Source organism: Gigantopelta aegis, chromosome 14 (genome assembly GCF_016097555.1).
Source record: "Gigantopelta aegis isolate Gae_Host chromosome 14, Gae_host_genome, whole genome shotgun sequence".
Lineage (NCBI taxonomy): Eukaryota > Metazoa > Mollusca > Gastropoda > Neomphalida > Peltospiridae > Gigantopelta > Gigantopelta aegis.
This window is the reverse complement of record NC_054712.1, coordinates 42,306,340-42,325,824: the sequence shown is the minus strand read 5'-3', so window position 1 is coordinate 42,325,824 and position 19,485 is coordinate 42,306,340. Positions and strand designations below refer to the sequence as shown.

Genomic DNA, 19,485 nt, shown 5'->3' with positions numbered 1-19,485 from the left:
ATATGTAAGAAATAGAATAATACATTCGTGTCCGTTAGATACCATTTATCTCACAACTCGTTTAAAAACGTATCAAACTCGCTTTCGCTCGTTAGATACATTTTAAAACAACTCGTTGTGAGATAAATGGTAGCTAACTGTCACTCATGTAGCCTATTATTCTCTATTTACATGTTCTATCAGGATGGTGTGTTTTTTTTATATGGGGGGGGGGGGGGGGGTCGGTAAAGCTAGTTATAGATGAACATGTAAACTGTTATTTGCTGAACGAAATTTTGGATTTAGTCACCTTTAACCTGAAAAAGAAAAAAAAAGAAGAAAAAACAATAACAACAAACAAACGAAAACAAAACAAAAAACCTTCATTGCAAAGCTAGGGGATGTTTGCTGTATAACAAATAATATATCTCTATTTATATGTACATAGAGCCGTAGGCTAATACACATATTGAAAATGTATTCACATTGCAATGAGTTTATTAATTACAACTTGAACGCAGCTGATGTCAATGCACCAAACGCATGCGGCAGCCGCAACAACCGGATAGCATGCCCGCGGTATCTAATCCAGTGAAGTGTGAATGCACCCTAACATTTCACGCTCCTTTTTATTTCTACTAACGTTAGTTATCGCAGCACGTTTGCAAAACAGCTGATGACAGCTAAAGTTAGCTCAAAAGGAACGTACTCCCAGACAGACCTAACAGAACAGAGGGGAAACACCGTCGTGACTTGAACAGGCAGTGACGTCACACGCAGAAGTGGAAAAGATGGCGCTGTGTTGAGGATACTCCCTCAACAGCTAGATCGTTTTAGCTCGTCTGGGAACGAGCCTACGTTCCCCATTTGGATAGCAACCCATCTGGAAGCATTTCTTAGTAGAAGATGGCAGCTTTAAATAATATCCCGCGAGATATACTAGGTAAGACGCCATATAAATGACTAGTAATCCCGACGGGACATTTAGGCCCCCTACTTCCTGTATTTTTGTGCCTCATTTCAAAACCACCTGCCGAAGTTAAAACATTTTATTTTTATTTTTATTTATTACATTAATTTTCATTCCTTGTTTTATGGTTTTCAGAAAGTTTTCGCGATGTGTTCGACAGACGAATTAAAATCAACATCAAGCGAATGGTTAGACAAGAAGTTCGCACTGACAAGTTAGAAAACAAGATTTTGGTAGGTTGTAAATTAAACTTGCTGGAATGCTAAATATAAACTAAAGTATGTAGTTACATGTGCTGTCAGTGTTATCAATAGACCATGACATTCTTACCAAGGTAAGGTGTTCATTCACTTCCTAGTTGAACTTGAACATGCAAAAACAGCACACCTAATCACATGCTTCATCACCACCTTCAGTCAAACGTGCCTAAAGGGTCTTTAATAAAATAAATTTAGGATTTATGATTATCAAATGTAACTAGCTGGGACTCACCATACATTTTATTACACTGTCAGCTGGCAATTATTTTATATTTATACACAGTGTTATACAGCCACCTTATGAAGTATTTAAAATGGTTTCTTAATACAGTTGGATAATTAGTACTTAATCCAGGTCAGTTTGTTCTTCATTGCATGATGTGACAACATAGTGGGGTGGACTGTGGCCTTTAAAAACAGTGACATATTTATTGCAACAAAAAGGAAGGAAAAACAATTATGGCTGAAAAGAATGACTCATAGGAATGTCTACATGAGTTTATTGGGACACAGTGAGAGACAAAGATTTGTGTTTGGTGGGGTGGGCTGGGTTTATGACGAACTACTAAAGTTAGTGTTTATGTGTTGGTAATTTGGTAAATTGTCTTTGAAAACAAATAGCTTTATTAAGTTTGTTTTAGACAAATAAATGCAGTTGGCTAAATTCTAATTAAAAACATCAATGTTCCAATTAGTGTTTTTGTGAATTTATTATGAAGTACATACTATGTACATGTATATTTGCTGAATTCAGTTTTAATTTGTATTTGGCAATTAACTGTCCTTCAGGGAACATTTTGTTCATAATTCAATGCACAAATTTCAGAGATCACTGCACAATTCTTAATGTTAAACAACTAGTCCAACTGATAATCACCAACTTGTTTTAAAATCAAAATTTTAAAAACTAAATATTCCAGGTAGGTAAAGTTAAAAGTTTTGTTTTGTTTAACGACACCACTAGAGCACATTGATTTATTAATCATCAACTATTGGATGTCAGACATTGGGGAAATTGACATATATAGTCTTGGAGAGGTAATCCCCTATATTTTTCTATTAGTAGCAAGGGATCTTTTATATGCACCATCCCACAGACAGGATTGTATATACCACAACCGTTGCTATATATATATATATATATATATATATATATATATATATATACTTAGTATACCAGTCATGGTGCACTGGCTACAACAAGAAATAGCCAAATGGGCCATCGACTGGGATTGATCCTAGACCAACTGTGCATCAGGTAATCGCTTTACAACTGGGCTACATCCCACTCCTTCCCTTTAGATGTACATATGAATGATGGAACATGCTGTATTTATGATTTAATGTGTAGCATGTACTGTAGTATAATGTATTCATGTATTTACGTATTGACATGTACAGGGTACATCAACTACTTACAGTATGACATTGCAAAATATATTTTTAAAAAAAGGTTTACAGAGTAAATATCTTTTTGATGCATTGCTTCTTGAAGTAATGAAACAATATTGTTTTTACTATTATTATTATTAATATTTTTTAATTTGATTATGTAATATGTACATGTATGTAACAAATAAGAAACTGTTTGATGAGTAAATTGGCTGAAGATAACGGTTACCTGTGGAAGGGTCGTATTTGGTTTGACAATAACAAGTGATTAATGTTTATCTCAGGTCTTGAGCTGAGGGTGTGGGTTACCTGCTCTCCGTGGCGATGAGGAAGTAAAAACCAACTGTGTAGCTTGCCTGTGAGATCTTGATAGGGCAGATTTGTTTGTTTTTGTCCTCATTGAAGAAGCTGCCTGTCAATAGTCTGTCATTGGATGTAAAGTTTGTTTTATTTAACAACGCCACTAGAGCACATTGATTTTTTATCTTATCATCGGCTATTGGATGTCAAACATATGGTCATTCTGACACTGTTTTTAGAGGAAACCCACTGTCGCCACATAGGCTACTTTTTTTTTATGACAGACAGCAATGGATCTTTTATTTGCACTTCCCACAGCCAGAATAGCACAAATCATGGCCTTTGTTGAACCAGTTATGGATCACTGGTCGGTGCCAGTGGTTTACACCTACCCATTGAGCCTTGCAGAGCACTCACTCAGGTTTTGGAGTCAGTATCTGGATTAAAAATCCCATGCCTCAACTGGGATCCAAACCCAGTACCTACCAGCCTGTAGACCGATGGCCTAACCACGACGCCACCGAGTCCGGTGTCATTGGATGTAGCCACATGTATGCATTTCAGTCATGATATATGTATTTACACAGATATGTATTAATATGTACATGTATTTCATATCATGAAGTTTTCTCTTATTTTATACTGTATTCCCACCAGTTTGTTTATTTACACTGATGAAATGTCGAATATTTAAATAAATCAGTTTAATGTAAACTTAAAGGCATACTGTCATGGATTTAAGGACCTTATTTCTCTAAAAATGGACAATAAATAAAAATTACATTAATTGTTGGAAACCAAATCTAGCTGTCACATCACCTTAACTGAACCATGATGGAATGAAATCCATGTCAACCCTCTCGGCAATTTTAGTTTTGAATTATGGACCATTGCCATAATTCAATTATGTTTTTAAAATATCATTAATAAATGGGAGTATGGTGGTTACGAAGATGGTTGAATAAAGTACATTTAGGGACAAATCGAATTACTTTTGTTCAGGTAATACTTTGTTAGACCATTAAATAGGTCAGTGGTCTGTGACAATATGCCTTTAATTTTAAGGTGGTTTCAGTGGAAACAATGTTTAAAACATTTTGTGAATTATAATATCAGAGAATATTTTGTTTTAAAATTTTTAATTAGCAAGGCAACAGTTGTTAATGGATTGAAAATTGACTAGCAACTAATATTTACCATTTAGGATTGTGTAACCATCTCTTAAACATGCATGTAGATTTTTTGCAAATTGCGACATTTCTAAACAAAATGTTCCCTGGATATTGATAATACAGTCGGTTGAGTGCTCTCCTGAGGTGCTTGCATTGCAAGATTGAACCACCTCAGTGAATCCATTCAACTGATTGGGTTTTTTGTCGTTCCAACCAGTGCACCACAATTGTTCAAAGGCTATGGTATGTGCTTTCTTGTCTGTGGGAAAGTGCATATAAAAGATCCCTTGCTACTAATGGAAAATGTAGAAGGTTTCCTGAAATTACTATGAGTCAGAATTATCAAATGTTTGACATCCAATAGCTGATGATTAATTAATCAATGTGCTGTAGTGGTGTTAGTAACCAAAACATACATTTGTTGATCTTTTAAAAGTACATGTAATGTTACAAATTTTATCTGTTATATATGTAAATGTTTGTTTTTAAATGTTTGTTTTTCTCAATTTAAGGCCTTTTCACCATGCCGCCTTTATGTTATGGCAGCAAAAGTACCATGTCGGGTAAGTACTCAATAAACAATACAGATCTCTATTACAATGATAAATATCATATAAAGTGTTCCAGTCCATTCAGTGACATCATCCTACCATTCTACCTGAGAGTTGGTACATGTACATACATGTACAGTGTATATATAGTTTTTTTTTTGTAATTGTTTTAATTATATTCATGAATAATTATATTAAACAGAAGTGGTCAGTCTGGTTAAAACACATCATATTTTAAAAAATCCTTTCTTAATATAAACAATAGCTAACCAGTGTAATGTTTTTTTTTTATCTGAATTGTTATTTCAGCAAGAACAAAGCTTTCACTTCTTGGACATTCAAGCACTAGAAAGCAGGAAACCAAATCGAGTAAGTGACTTCTGCTGCAGGACATCGGTTGAAGAATGTTTTTTCTAAGTTTATTCGTTAACTGCAAAATGGCGGGGGTGTGGTGGGAATTGAGACAATCACATACTGGTACATTAATAGGTACATACTATTTTTAGAAGTACTGTTTGGGGGGTTTTAATAGCTATACAGTGAAACTCCTCTAAACCGGACACCCCCAGGACCAATTAAAAAATTCAGTTTTAAGAGTTATCCGGTTTAGAGAGGTTCCCTTCTGTACCGATATTTAAAAAGGGGCCATGAAAAATGTCTAGTTTTGAGGGGATTCCAGTTTATAGAGGGTTTTCAGAGGTTTCACTGTATCATGGATGTGACAAATTTAGTAACCACACTCTTCAGTGATAAATTTATCTTTTAGTTAATTTAAAGGGTATTTCCTTGTTACGGCTGATATATTTCTAAAGTAAACCCCTCCCGCCATCTACACACTTTATATCAGGTGTCATACTTTCCACAAATTAGATATTTCATATTATTGTGAAACCCCTTCAAACTGGGTCATGAATCAGTAAACCAGAATTCCCTCAAAATAAGAATTTTTCAGATGCATGTTACAGGAAATTGTGCAGGGGGTGTTTAGACTGGCGAGAAAGGTTTTTAAGGGGGTTAGGTCGGCTTACATGGAAAAGATATTAATAAAAGAAAATGTTCTTGGTGCAGGAGGTTTCATATCTTGTGTACATATGCATACAGGACCATAAAATCTCACATGTAGGAACAACTTGGATGGCGGTATGTTACGTACTGTTACTAGGTCACTGTGATCTACTTTTCATGGTCTACTGCACATAACAGTAAATCCTTGTTTGGACCATATTTTACATACAGATGCATACAGGACCATCAAACCTCACATGTAGGAACAACTTGAGATGGCGGTGTGTCGCGTACTATTACTAAGTCACTTTGACTTCTTTTCATGGTCTACTGCACACAACAGTAAATTCTTGTCTGGATCATATCTTGCATACAGATGCTTGTTCTGTCCATAAAGTATAATTACACTTCCAGCATGGAATTCAGCACCGACAATACATATGCAAATTTCTTGGCGGTTCTGTATTGTTAATATTGCATATATACATAAACTGTTTCTCTGCCAATGTAAATTTGTCACGAGAGTACCCATGCTAAACAAAATTTCGCTTTCTAATAAAGAACAATAACTTCATTAATCAGACAGCACCTTCTCCAATGGATACAGTATCATCAGTAGTTAGCTCAAAACAAACTGTTCGTCCATCCCATTTCACATAATTAGAATTGAATCATACCCGTAACATATTCATTCATAGCTATGGTTTTCCATCAAACTCCTGACGGGTGTATCACGTACCTCACCAGTACCCTTGTTTATTTATAAGTATAGAACAGAACTTACCAAAACCAAATACCCCTCAAAACCAGATTTTTAACTTGGTTCGGTGGATGTCTGATTTAGAGGGGTTCCACTGTAATAGTCACTTATTAAACAATGTCCTACAGTGTTGTGAAGCGCACATTCCTGTCCCTTACATGATGATATGTCAATACTGTTAGTGGTAGTCATTCATCAAGCTCTTCAATACGCTCTACAAGTGTTCTATTTTAAATATTTTGAAACCAGCCTGGGGCTATTGAAAACAAATATCTCTGCGATTGATCAATAAAATACCTACATGTATACATACATGTACAAAACAAAGATGAATTACAAAGTTCTGAATCAGCAGTATAGCTGTTGTGACGGTTATATTAGATGTAAGGAATGTTCTAATCAAGAAGCTAGTAGTTTTGTTCACCTCTTTAAGACACATATATACATGTATGTATGTCTCTTTTTACCTTGTATGTGTTTTATTGTTGATATGTGTAGTTAGAAGTTAGCCAGTATATATTTTTGTTGACCAGCAATGTTTTTAATACATGTACATGTAGGTAATATTTTGTTGTCATGGATATATTTTTTGTTGTTGATAGAAGTGGGGTTCACCCTGCACAGGGTTTCTAGAATGTTTATGAAATCCACTAGCCATGGATCAGTGATTTTTAAAATTTACAAGCCCAATTAAAAATTCACTAGCCCTACTTTACTTTAAGTTAATACAATTTTACTGAATAATAGTAATAATCAGATATGTCACCTAAAGAGGGAGACAGAGCTTAAAAATACTAACATTCGGGGGTTGTGGTAGGGCCAGGATATTCATATTTACAAAATAGACAACTGCAACAGGTGATTCTTTTTTTCACTAGCCATCGGGCATGGCGTTAGTAGTTATTTACTAGCCCATCATTGAATATCACTAGCCATAGAAGTGGGGCTACCATAATCTAGAAGCCCTGCCCTGCCAATTGCTAATTTTTATAGATATCATGTAGTGTATGTAGCTACATCATTAGTTTTCGGCTAATAAAATGTTTCAATTAGCCACTTTTTACTAATTTTCAAACAAATACCCATCATATCTAAAATTGGCTAAAATACATTTCTTTCCCTGTGACCCTGTAAAAGATATAATGTATTTGTTGATGTCTTTAATAAGTGTATTTAACAAAATAATATGGTAGGCCCTATATGACATATTATAGTTAGAAGATAGTCAATATATGATATTTTTGTTGATGTCTTTACTTTTTAAGTTTTTTCTTGAATGTGTTATTTATTTATAACAGATGGTGCTGACGGTTGATGGCAAGCCTTACACATTCTTTGCGATCGACCCGGACACAGATGAAATTGATTACATGATAACACATATCGGAAAGTCTCTCAAACACATTTTCCCAGCATTCCCTCTCGAGTGAGTATATTCCTGCAAAATCTGCTTTGTTTAAAAAAAAAAAAAGTTTTTTATTCTATCCCAATTATGACATGAAAGCAATGCAAGGGTCCCGTGCTACATTTTTATAGGAGTGCCCTATTTGGCCAGGGTTCACAATTGGAAATAAATTTGTGTTAGATTACTGAATGGCTTATTTATATATATAAATACAAAATTTTATTAGCCAAATACTAAATGTGGTGGCTACAGTTTATAAAAATTAGCAATTGGCTAATTTGTTTCTGGGCAGGGTGAGCCTCTTTTGGCGGTGATGGGTTTGCTCTCTAATTTTATTAATAAAATTATGTTAGACACCAAATAGTCGTAGTTCAGCAGATGTTTTTATCTTGTGGCCATCTTTGCCACACACTTGCCATACTTGATCTGAGCCCTGTTTCATGAAGCAATGTTAGTGCCAAGATCACCTTAAGTTCATAAGGTAGTTATGCATTTATGGTGATCCTAGCAAAAAGATCGCTCCATGGAAGTCCTTCATTTCGTTGTTTTTGTCAGCAAAATGAAGTTTTGTACTGGGATGTATGCGGCCATTGGAACTGATTGAACACTGGAACGCTTCTTGTTTCGACAGCCTGCACCACCAGGTTGGATTCTCTTTTAGCGAGATTCCTTGCCTCCACATCATTTCTCCGTCTGACTGTCAACTTGTATTTTTTTTTTCGTGACTCGTATGACGGCCATTTTGCAGAACGCCACGGTTGTTCGCGTTTAGTCTCTACATGTCCGAGCCTGTCCTAGCAGCACTGGAAGATTGACCGCTCCACTCTAAGAAGAAATAGGAAGCGGGGTCGGCCCCTACTACTCTTTTTCTAGACTTTACCTTGCTTTATAGTGATACCATCTCGTATCCTCCGGAGTCGGGCACGTTCGCACACTATACCAAACCATGACAACTGGACTATACCCTAGTCTGATACTCTATCGTTCAGACAGATCCGGCTTCTCAAGATCTGTATTTCAGCACAGCACTACACCTTCAACGTCTATCGACTGTCAATCTAGGGGTTTTCTTGACGGGATGCAACCCATCTCGTCCCTTTAAGCTGTGCACCCAAACGGCCTTAACGAGGCCACTTGCGTGGACATATCGATCGGACTTTAAACTTTTAGATCTGCGTTCAAAATTTTATGTCGAAATTACTTCTTTTTTTAAAATATTATTAAATAGTCCGATCCTCTCTTCTTTCTCTTATTTAATTTTGGACTGTCCTTCTAAAATGCTCCAAATTATATAAATATTTGGCCGAGCAGTCAATTCTTTTTTACTTTTGGCTTGTAACCTTTTTCTTTTTTTTAATTTATTCTATTAACTTTTTTACTAATTGCTATTTTCAAAATTCTGCCCATTTTCACCCCCCCCCCCATTTTCACCCATCCCGAGTCAGGCCACCGATCTTATCGGAGGTCGTACCCGGGATGGGCGTGTTCGAAACCCTAGTGGTATATAGGCACGTTAAACTAGTTATCATCATCACCATGGAAGTGGGCCGTAGGCCCCGTTCCACGAAAGCATTGTAGCTAAGGTTAATTGCAGTGACTTAAGGTGAGTTTTACAACTGGCATCATAAACCTTACAGCTATTCCACAAAGCAACCTTATTGTAGTCGTAAGTGCTAGCAGAGTGCTAATGATTAAGATCCTCTTTGCAAAGAAGTGCAAATTAGTTCAATAATAAACTGGTAACCGACTTTTCAGAACATCTTGCATGTATTCATTGGTATTGAACATCCATGAAGTAACTTTGTCAGTTATGTGCTAAGCAAAAATTGCCTAATGCAGAATACGTGAGAGTTACATGTATCTCCCATATTTTCGTGTGAAGGTCGTATGGCCAAGAATGTTTTTCATGGAACGACGAGTTTCATAAAAGGTATTTGGTATGTATTAGACCTGTTTTTACACAATAAGTTAGTATCCTTCTTCAAAAATTATTAAATCATTATGTAAATGTTATTTGACAATTACGTTAGTGGCTTACAACTGCCTCGTACCTATTGTAAATTTTCACAGTAATTTACGACGATAGTAAGCTATGCCGCGTCGTGCGATGGGCTAGCGATCGTAGACAAAAATTAAGGTCGCAATGATAGGTATTTATGGCGATAGTAGGGCTAAGATAGCTTCGTGGAACGGGGCCCAGGTCTTTTTGTGAATTTAGTGTGACACTTGTGAGAATGTTCACATACCAGAACAGATTATATGGCAGAGGTGGGACACAAGTTACAAGTATATGGAGCACCCTGAACATAAAACATTAATTCAACAAAGCATGCTTCATGAAAACATTATCTCAAACCAGTCAGGTATGGTCAGAAGCATAAGATTATAAGATAAAATCCAAAAATATTTTCTAAATTATCTCCCCCCTGAAGATCAATATCTGGTTATGTCATAGTAAGTTACACTGACATAATGCTGGAATACTTTATGCCCAGAACATATCATTGCTTACATTTACCTGTACATGTAGTAGTCTGAGATTAAAGATGTGCCGAGATGTCTTGAAACAAAACATTGCTTTCCTTTGAGGCGACTGATTGTGAAGATTGACGTAGTGCCCCCGGAGCGACTGAAGACAATGTACGACATGATGCGTGACATCGAGGTCAAGGAGCAGGGTCCGTGTGGCGGTTTCACGATGATGTATGCCTGTATGTGTGACTACTATGGCCTGACATTCAGGGACGAAGTAGCGTGGGTAAGATACTTTATATCTGTTCACCATGTCTGTCTGTACACCTGTATGTATGACTACTATGGCCTGACGTTCAGGGCTGAAGTTGCGTGGGTGAGATACTTTATATTTGTTCACCATGTCTGTCTGTCTGTTTGTGTGTACACCTGTATGTGTGACTAGTACAGCCTGATGTTCAGGGACGAAGTCGTGTGGGTGAGATACTTAATATCTGTTCACCTTGTCTGTCTGTGTGTGTACGCCTGTATGTGTGACTAGTACAGCCTGATGTTCAAGGACGAAGTCGCGTGGGTGAGTTACTTTATATTTGTTCACCATGTCTGTCTGTCTGTCTGTCTGTGTGTACACCTGTATGTGTGACTAGTACAGCCTGATGTTTAGGGATGAAGTCGCGTGGGTTAGATACTTAATATTTGTTCACCATGTCTGTCTGTCTGTCTGTGTGTATGCCTGTATGTGTGACTAGTACAGCCTGACGTTCAAGGACGAAGTTGTGTGGGTGAGATACTTTATATTTGTTCACGATGTCTGTCTGTCTGTGTGTACACCTGTATGTGTGACTAGTACAGCCTGATGTTCAAGGACGAAGTCGTGTGGGTGAGATACTTTATATTTGTTCACCATGTCTGTCTGTCTCTGTGTGTGTACACCTGTATGTGTGACTAGTACAGCCTGATGTTTAGGGATGAAGTCGCGTGGGTGAGATACTTAATATCTGTTCACCATGTCTGTCTGTCTGTCTGTGTGTACGCCTGTATGTGTGACTAGTACAGCCTGACGTTCAAGGACGAAGTTGCGTGGGTGAGATACTTTATATTTGTTCATGATGTCTCTCTGTCTGTGTGTACACCTGTATGTGTGACTAGTACAGCCTGATGTTCAGGGATGAAGTCGCGTGGGTGAGATACTTAATATCTGTTCACCTTGTCTGTCTGTCTGTGTGTACGCCCGTATGTGTGACTAGTACAGCCTGACATTCAGGACTGAAGTCGCGTGGGTAAGATACTTTATATCTGTTCACTTTATATCTGTTCACCATGTCTGTCTGTCTGTCTGTCTGTCTGTGTGTACGCCTGTATGTGTGACTAGTACAGCCTGACGTTCAGGGACGAAGTCGCGTGGGTGACATACTTAATATCTGTTCACCTTGTCTGTATGTGTGACTAGTACAGCCGGTTGTTCAGGGATGAAGTTGCATGGGTGAGATACTTTATATCTGTTCACCTTGTCTGTCTGTCTGTCTGTGTGTACGCCTGTATGTGTGACTACTGTGTACAGCCTGATGTTCAGGGACGAAGTTGCGTGGGTGAGATACTTTATATCTGTTCACCATGTCTGTCTGTCTGTCTGTGTGTACGTCTGTATGTGTGACTAGTACAGCCTGACACTCAAGGATGAAGTCATGTGGGTGAGATACTTTATATCTGTTCACCATGTCTGTCTGTCTGTACGCCTGTATGTGTGTCTAGTACAGCCTGATGATCAGGGACGAAGTCGCGTGGGTGAGATACTTAATATCTGTTCACCATGTCTGTCTGTCTGTGTGTATGCCTGTATGTGTCACCAGTACAGCCTGACATTCAAGGACGAAGTCACGTGGGTGAGATACTTAATATCTGTTCACCATGTCTGTCTGTCTGTCTGTGTGTACGCCTGTTTGTGTGACTAGTACAGCCTGACGTTCAAGGACGAAGTTGCGTGGGTGAGATACTTAATATCTGTTCACCATGTCTTTCTGTCTGTGTGTACGCCTGTATGTGTCACTAGTACAGCCTGACGTTCAAGGACGAAGTCGCGTGGGTGAGATACTTAATATCTGTTCACCATGTCTGTCTGTCTGTCTGTCTGTCTGTCTGTGTGTACACCAGTATGTGTGACTAGTACAGCCTGACGTTCAAGGACGAAGTTGTGTGGGTGAGATACTTTATATTTGTTCACGATGTCTGTCTGTCTGTGTGTACACCTGTATGTGTGACTAGTACAGCCTGATGTTTAGGGATGAAGTTGCGTTGGTGAGATACTTAATATCTGTTCACCTTGTCTGTCTGTCTGTGTGTACGCCCGTATGTGTGACTAGTACAGCCTGACATTCAGGGCTGAAGTCGCGTGGGTGAGATACTTTATATCTGTTCACTTTATATCTGTTCACCATGTCTGTCTGTCTGTGTGTATGCCTGTATGTGTGACTAGTACAGCCTGACGTTCAGGGACGAAGTCGCGTGGGTGAGATACTTAATATCTGTTCACCTTGTCTGTCTGTCTGTCTGTGTGTACGCCTGTATGTGTGACTAGTACAGCCTGACGTTCAGGGACGAAGTCGCGTGGGTGAGATACTTAATATCTGTTCACCATGTCTGTCTGTCTGTGTGTACACCTGTATGTGTGACTAGTACAGCCTGACGTTCAGGGACGAAGTCGTGTGGGTGAGATACTTAATATCTGTTCACCTTGTCTGTATGTGTGACTAGTACAGCCTGATGTTCAGGGATGAAGTTGCATGGGTGAGATACTTTATATCTGTTCACCTTGTCTGTCTGTCTGTGTGTACGCCTGTATGTGTGACTAGTACAGCCTGATGTTCAGGGACGAAGTCGCGTGGGTGAGATACTTAATATCTGTTCACCATGTCTGTCTGTCTGTCTGTGTGTACGCCTGTTTGTGTGACTAGTACAGCCTGACGTTTAAGGACGAAGTCGCGTGGGTGAGATACTTAATATCTGTTCACCATGTCTGTCTGTCTGTGTGTACGCCTGTATGTGTGACTAGTACAGCCTGACGTTCAAGGACGAAGTCGCGTGGGTGAGATACTTAATATCTGTTCACCATGTCTGTCTGTCTGTCTGTCTGTGTGTACACCAGTATGTGTGACTAGTACAGCCTGACGTTCAAGGACGAAGTTGTGTGGGTGAGATACTTTATATTTGTTCACGATGTCTGTCTGTCTGTGTGTACACCTGTATGTGTGACTAGTACAGCCTGATGTTTAGGGATGAAGTTGCGTTGGTGAGATACTTAATATCTGTTCACCTTGTCTGTCTGTCTGTGTGTATGCCTGTATGTGTGACTAGTACAGCCTGATGTTCAGGGACGAAGTCGCGTGGGTGAGATACTTAATATCTGTTCACCTTGTCTATCTGTCTGTGTGTATGCCTGTATGTGTGACTAGTACAGCCTGATGTTCAGGGACGAAGTCGCGTGGGTGAGATACTTAATATCTGTTCACCTTGTCTATCTGTCTGTGTGTACGCCCGTATGTGTGACTAGTACAGCCTGACATTCAGGGCTGAAGTCGCGTGGGTGAGATACTTTATATCTGTTCACTTTATATCTGTTCTCCATGTCTGTCTGTCTGTCTGTCTGTGTGTACGCCTGTATGTGTGACTAGTACAGCCTGACGTTCAGGGATGAAGTCGCGTGGGTGAGATACTTAATATCTGTTCACTTTGTCTGTCTGTGTGACTAGTACAGCCTGACGTTCAGGGCTGAAGTTGCGTGGGTGAGATACTTTATATTTGTTCACCATGTCTGTCTGTCTGTGTGTACGCCTGTATGTGTGACTAGTACAGCCTGATGTTCAGGGACGAAGTCGCGTGGGTGAGATACTTAATATTTGTTCACCTTGTCTGTCTGTCTGTCTGTGTGTACGCCTGTATGTGTGACTAGTACAGCCTGATGTTCAAGGACGAAGTCGCGTGGGTGAGATACTTAATATCTGTTCACCTTGTCTGTCTGTCTGTGTGTATGCCTGTATGTGTGACTAGTACAGCCTGACGTTCAGGGACGAAGTCGCGTGGGTGAGATATTTTATATCTGTTCACCATGTCTGTCTGTCTGTCTGTGTGTACGTCTGTATGTGTCACTAGTACATCCTGACACTCAAGGATGAAGTCGTGTGGGTGAGATACTTTATATCTGTTCACCATGTCTGTCTGTGTGTACGCCTGTATGTGTGACTAGTACAGCCTGATGTTCAGGGACGATGTCGCGTGGGTGAGATACTTAATATCTGTTCACCATGTCTGTCTGTCTGTCTGTGTGTACGCCTGTTTGTGTGACTGGTACAGCCTGACGTTTAAGGATGAAGTCGCGTGGGTGAGATACTTAATATCTGTTCACCATGTCTGTCTGTCTGTGTGTACGCCTGTATGTGTGACTAGTACAGCCTGACGTTCAAGGACGAAGTCGCGTGGGTGAGATACTTAATATCTGTTCACCATGTCTATCTGTCTATCTGTGTGTACACCTGTATGTGTGACTAGTACAGCCTGGTGTTCAAGGACGAAGTTGTGTGGGTGAGATACTTTATATTTGTTCACGATGTCTGTCTGTCTGTGTGTACACCTGTATGTGTGACTAGTACAGCCTGATGTTCAGGGATGAAGTCGCGTGGGTGAGATACTTGATATCTGTTCACCTTGTCTGTCTGTCTGTGTGTACGCCCGTATGTGTGACTAGTACAGCCTGACATTCAGGGCTGAAGTCGCGTGGGTGAGATACTTTATATCTGTTCACTTTATATCTGTTCACCATGTCTGTCTGTCTGTGTGTACACCTGTATGTGTGACTAGTACAGCCTGATGTTTAGGGATGAAGTCGCGTGGGTGAGATACTTAATATCTGTTCACCATGTCTGTCTGTCTGTGTGTACTCCCGTATGTGTGACTAGTACAGCCTGACATTCAGGGCTGAAGTCGCGTGGGTAAGATACTTTATATCTGTTCACTTTATATCTGTTCACCATGTCTGTCTGTCTGTCTGTGTGTACGCCTGTATGTGTGACTAGTACAGCCTGACGTTCAGGGACGAAGTCGCGTGGGTGAGATACTTAATATCTGTTCACCTTGTCTGTATGTGTGACTAGTACAGCCTGATGTTCAGGGATGAAGTTGCATGGGTGAGATACTTTATATCTGTTCACCTTGTCTGTCTGTTTGTCTGTCTGTCTGTCTGTCTGTGTGTACGCCTGTATGTGTGACTACTGTGTACAGCCTGATGTTCAGGGATGAAGTCGCGTGGGTGAGATACTTTATATCTGTTCACCATGTCTGTCTGTCTGTCTGTGTGTACGTCTGTATGTGTCACTAGTACAGCCTGACACTCAAGGATGAAGTCGTGTGGGTGAGATACTTTATATCTGTTCACCATGTCTGTCTGTGTGTACGCCTGTATGTGTGACTAGTACAGCCTGATGTTCAGGGACGAAGTCGCGTGGGTGAGATACTTAATATCTGTTCACCATGTCTGTCTGTCTGTGTGTACGCCTGTATGTGTGACTAGTACAGCCTGAGGTTCAAGGACGAAGTCGTGTGGGTGAGATACTTAATATCTGTTCACCATGTCTGTCTGTCTGTCTGTGTGTACACCTGTATGTGTGACTAGTACAGCCTGACGTTCAAGGACAAAGTCGTGTGGGTGAGATACTTTATATCTCTTCACTATGTCTGTCTGTCTGTCTGTGTGTACACCTGTATGTGTGACTAGTACAGCCTGACGTTCAAGGACAAAGTCGTGTGGGTGAGATACTTTATATCTCTTCACCATGTCTGTCTGTCTGTGTTTATGCCTGTATGTGTGACTAGTACAGCCTGATGCTCAAGGACGAAGTCGCGTGGGTGAGATACTTAGTATCTGTTCATCATGTGTAAAATTTATCCTAAATGTAATTCATGAAAAAAAAATGGGCTATGCAAAACTAGATATGTGTGAGCAATTTGTAAACAAAATGATTGTTCTCTCTTGTATATTAAACATGGAACACATTACAGAACATGAAATAAGTTACCAGTACTTTTAGAAAAAACATAATCCATAAGTTATATGTTACAGCCATTAGCCAATATCAATAAAGTGAGGTATTCATACATATTTCGTAAGTGAGGTATTTCATACTTCCTGTTGACATAATGTGTACACATGGTGTTTGCATATATATATATATAATATAGTACATGTAGTACATGTAGTGTTTAAGTGCTGGTACTAACACAGTGACAGTAGCTAGTGGGAATTTCCCTATTAACTCATTGGGTAGAGTGTGGTACTTTGATCAAGGGTGTCACTGGATCAGATTTTCTTAGTGGGACTTTGGTTACTCATTTTGTACAATTGAAGAGTGTTTATATACAAAACTTGAGTCTATGAGGGACATAAACATGATACGAAGTAGTAGCGAGTTTAATATCCTATTTATTACCTATAATCGATCTTAATTTATATTACTCAACTCATTTGGTTGATGTTCCTGTAAAGTTGTAGTACGCCAATTGATGACGTGTTATGTCCCACTTGGCATTCTAGTGGAATATATGTTACAAAATATCATATGGGTAATAATATATATTAACTTCTTTCATAGACTTGATCTGTTTAAGGGTAACCAGTGTGCATGTAACCTTATATAGTATACCAAAGAAAGAAAAAAAAGAAAGAAAGGAATGTTTTATTTAACGATGCACTCAGCACATTTTATTTACGGTTATATGGCGTCAGAAATATGGTTACGGATCACACGGATATTGAGGGAGGAAGCCACTTCATGGGTTACTCTTTTCAATTAGCAGCAAGGTTGTTTTTTTATGCACCATCCCACAGACAGGATAGTGCATACCACGGCCTTTGTTACACCAGTTGTGGATCATTGGCTAGAACGAGAAATAGCCCAACGGGCCCACTGATGAGAATCGGTCCTGGATCGATCGCGCATCAGGCGAGCACTGTACCACTGAGCTACATCCCGCCCCATTACCAAAGAAGCAGTTTATGGTGTTATCTCCATTTTAGATCACCTGACTCGAAGCTAATCTTAAAACATATTCTCTACTGCTAGAAATTATACTAAACTGAATAATCTTCATTTATTTAAAGGTTTTAAATGGTTTATTAAAGTTCTGACTTTTATTAATGTTGTGTGCCCTGTTATTACCTGCGGAGTGGGGAAAGTATCATAGAGTTGAATAAAGAAATGTAATCTAAACTGTAAGTTCTTTACAACTAATTACAACATTCTGACCATAGGGAAATGTGTACCATGCATTCCCAGATTCGACTACTGTTTGAGAAGTTCACTAACCCTTACAGAAGCTTTGGCTAGTGCCCTATGTATTATAGTAATATACAGTTGATAATTTACACTAGGCCAGACTAAACATTCACTAGCCAGGACTGAGTGGATTTTGTCGAACCCTGGCCCTCCATGAGCCTGGTTGGTGGGTAGGGTCAGTAATTTACTCAGGTGACTGTTTAAACCCATGGACCTCTTGCTGAAGTAACAGGCTTTCTACAAATACACTTCAGTTGTATGTGTGTATATGTTATTTTTGTATGAAAAGAAACTTCCTGTTTCTTAGTAATTGTATCCACTTGTATACATGTACCATGTATATATGGGACAGTTAGCAGTAGGAGACTTGAGTCACATGAATGACGTGTTGTATGCTTGCACTTTCTTTATGTATTCATTACTATTTGCTTCAAGCATACAAACACTATATTGCCAGTCCAAATAAAGGATCCTTGTGTGCCAGTGAATTGTACTTTTATAAAAGTTTGCAGTCGTAAGATGTTCTGACTATTCAGAGACTTTTTGTCAATAGAAATTATATATTAAATACATTTTCTTGTGTAGAATACCAGTGTCTTTATATCCAATGTGTTACTGGTCTCATGCTAATGTTTCAATTCTGTAGCAGACATTGCTAATGGAAAAATGTAGCAGGTTTCTTCTTTAAGACTATATGTCAGATTAACTCAGAATTACCAAATGTTTGACATCCAATAGCTGATGATTAATGAATCAAATGTGCTCTAGTGGTGTCATTAAACAAAAGAAAACTAACTTTGTTCTCCACAAAAATTTATAAACAAAAATACCACCACCAGTTGTTTGTTATTTAAATATGTACATAAACATACAAGTATCAATGCAATGAGAACAGTGAGGTGAATGAATATTAAAGTATTGATGCATGTGTCTGTGAAGGCAGGGCTAGCTCTGGGTTAACCGTAAATTTCGCCAAATCATCTATTTAAACTTTAAAAATGGCAAAAAAACAGGTATTTTCTAATAAAATAACAATTACTACAAGAAATTTATTTGCCAAATTAAAACGAATTTCGCCAATTGTTTTTAAAATTTGCAGTTGGCGAACTTGGTGAGTGCCAGAGCTAGCCCTGGAAGGATGTTATAATACAGTGAAACCCATCTAAACTGGACATCCACGAGACTAAATAAAAAGTCCTGTTTTTAAGGGGTTTTAAGTTTAAAAAGGTCTGTGAAAATGTCCAGTTGTGAGGGAATTCTAGAAAAATTCAGAGGATCTGGTTTTGAATGGTTTCATGTTAGTAATAATGAAAATTGTAAATTTAGTAAATAAGTTGTTAGGCCCTTATGGTCCTTTGTGGTAGAGTGTACATGAGCTACCAAACACTGTTTGTTTATTTTCATGTCTGAAGTTATAAAAGAAGGGGTGGACCATAAGTGATAGGAGGGTGCAGGACTACACCCTCCTCTCCTATTTTGACTTACTTGCACTGGTGAAATGGCACTCATTGGCGGCAGATCTAAGGGTGGCTCAGTCGGTTGAGTGCTTACTTGAGGTGCTTGCATCGCAGGATTGAACCACCTCGATGGATCCATTCAGTTGATTATTTTTTTTCTTGTTCCAACCAGTGCATCACAACTGGTCAAAGGTTGTGGTATGTGCTTTCCTGTCTGTGGGAAAGTGCATATAAAAGATCCCTTGCTGCTTTAAGAAAAATGTAGCAGGTTTCCTCTGATGACTACTAGTCAGAAATACCACATGTTTGACATCCAGTAGCCGATGCTTAATTAATGTGCTCCAGTGGTGTCGTTAAATAAAACAAAGAAACAAAATCTAAGGGTGGGGACCTGGACCAGTAATATTTCAATTTTTTTTTTTTTTTTTTTTTTTTTTTTA

At 38.8% G+C, this 19,485-nt stretch overlaps 1 protein-coding gene across 7 annotated transcripts in view; it reads left to right on the top strand.

The window, feature by feature from the left end:
* Window positions 1-770: 770 nt before the first annotated feature.
* Window positions 771-19,485, top strand: part of LOC121388619 (F-actin-uncapping protein LRRC16A-like) — a 98,901-nt gene continuing 80,186 nt past the window's right edge. For all 7 annotated transcript variants that reach the window (XM_041520036.1, XM_041520034.1, XM_041520032.1 and 4 more), the window contains exons 1-6: window positions 771-922; window positions 1,085-1,182; window positions 4,586-4,636; window positions 4,934-4,993; window positions 7,688-7,815; window positions 10,384-10,552. In XM_041520036.1, the coding sequence (XP_041375970.1) occupies window positions 886-922; window positions 1,085-1,182; window positions 4,586-4,636; window positions 4,934-4,993; window positions 7,688-7,815; window positions 10,384-10,552 (543 nt within the window). In that variant the 5' untranslated portion in view covers window positions 771-885. The remainder of the gene's footprint in view (window positions 923-1,084; window positions 1,183-4,585; window positions 4,637-4,933; window positions 4,994-7,687; window positions 7,816-10,383; window positions 10,553-19,485) is intronic.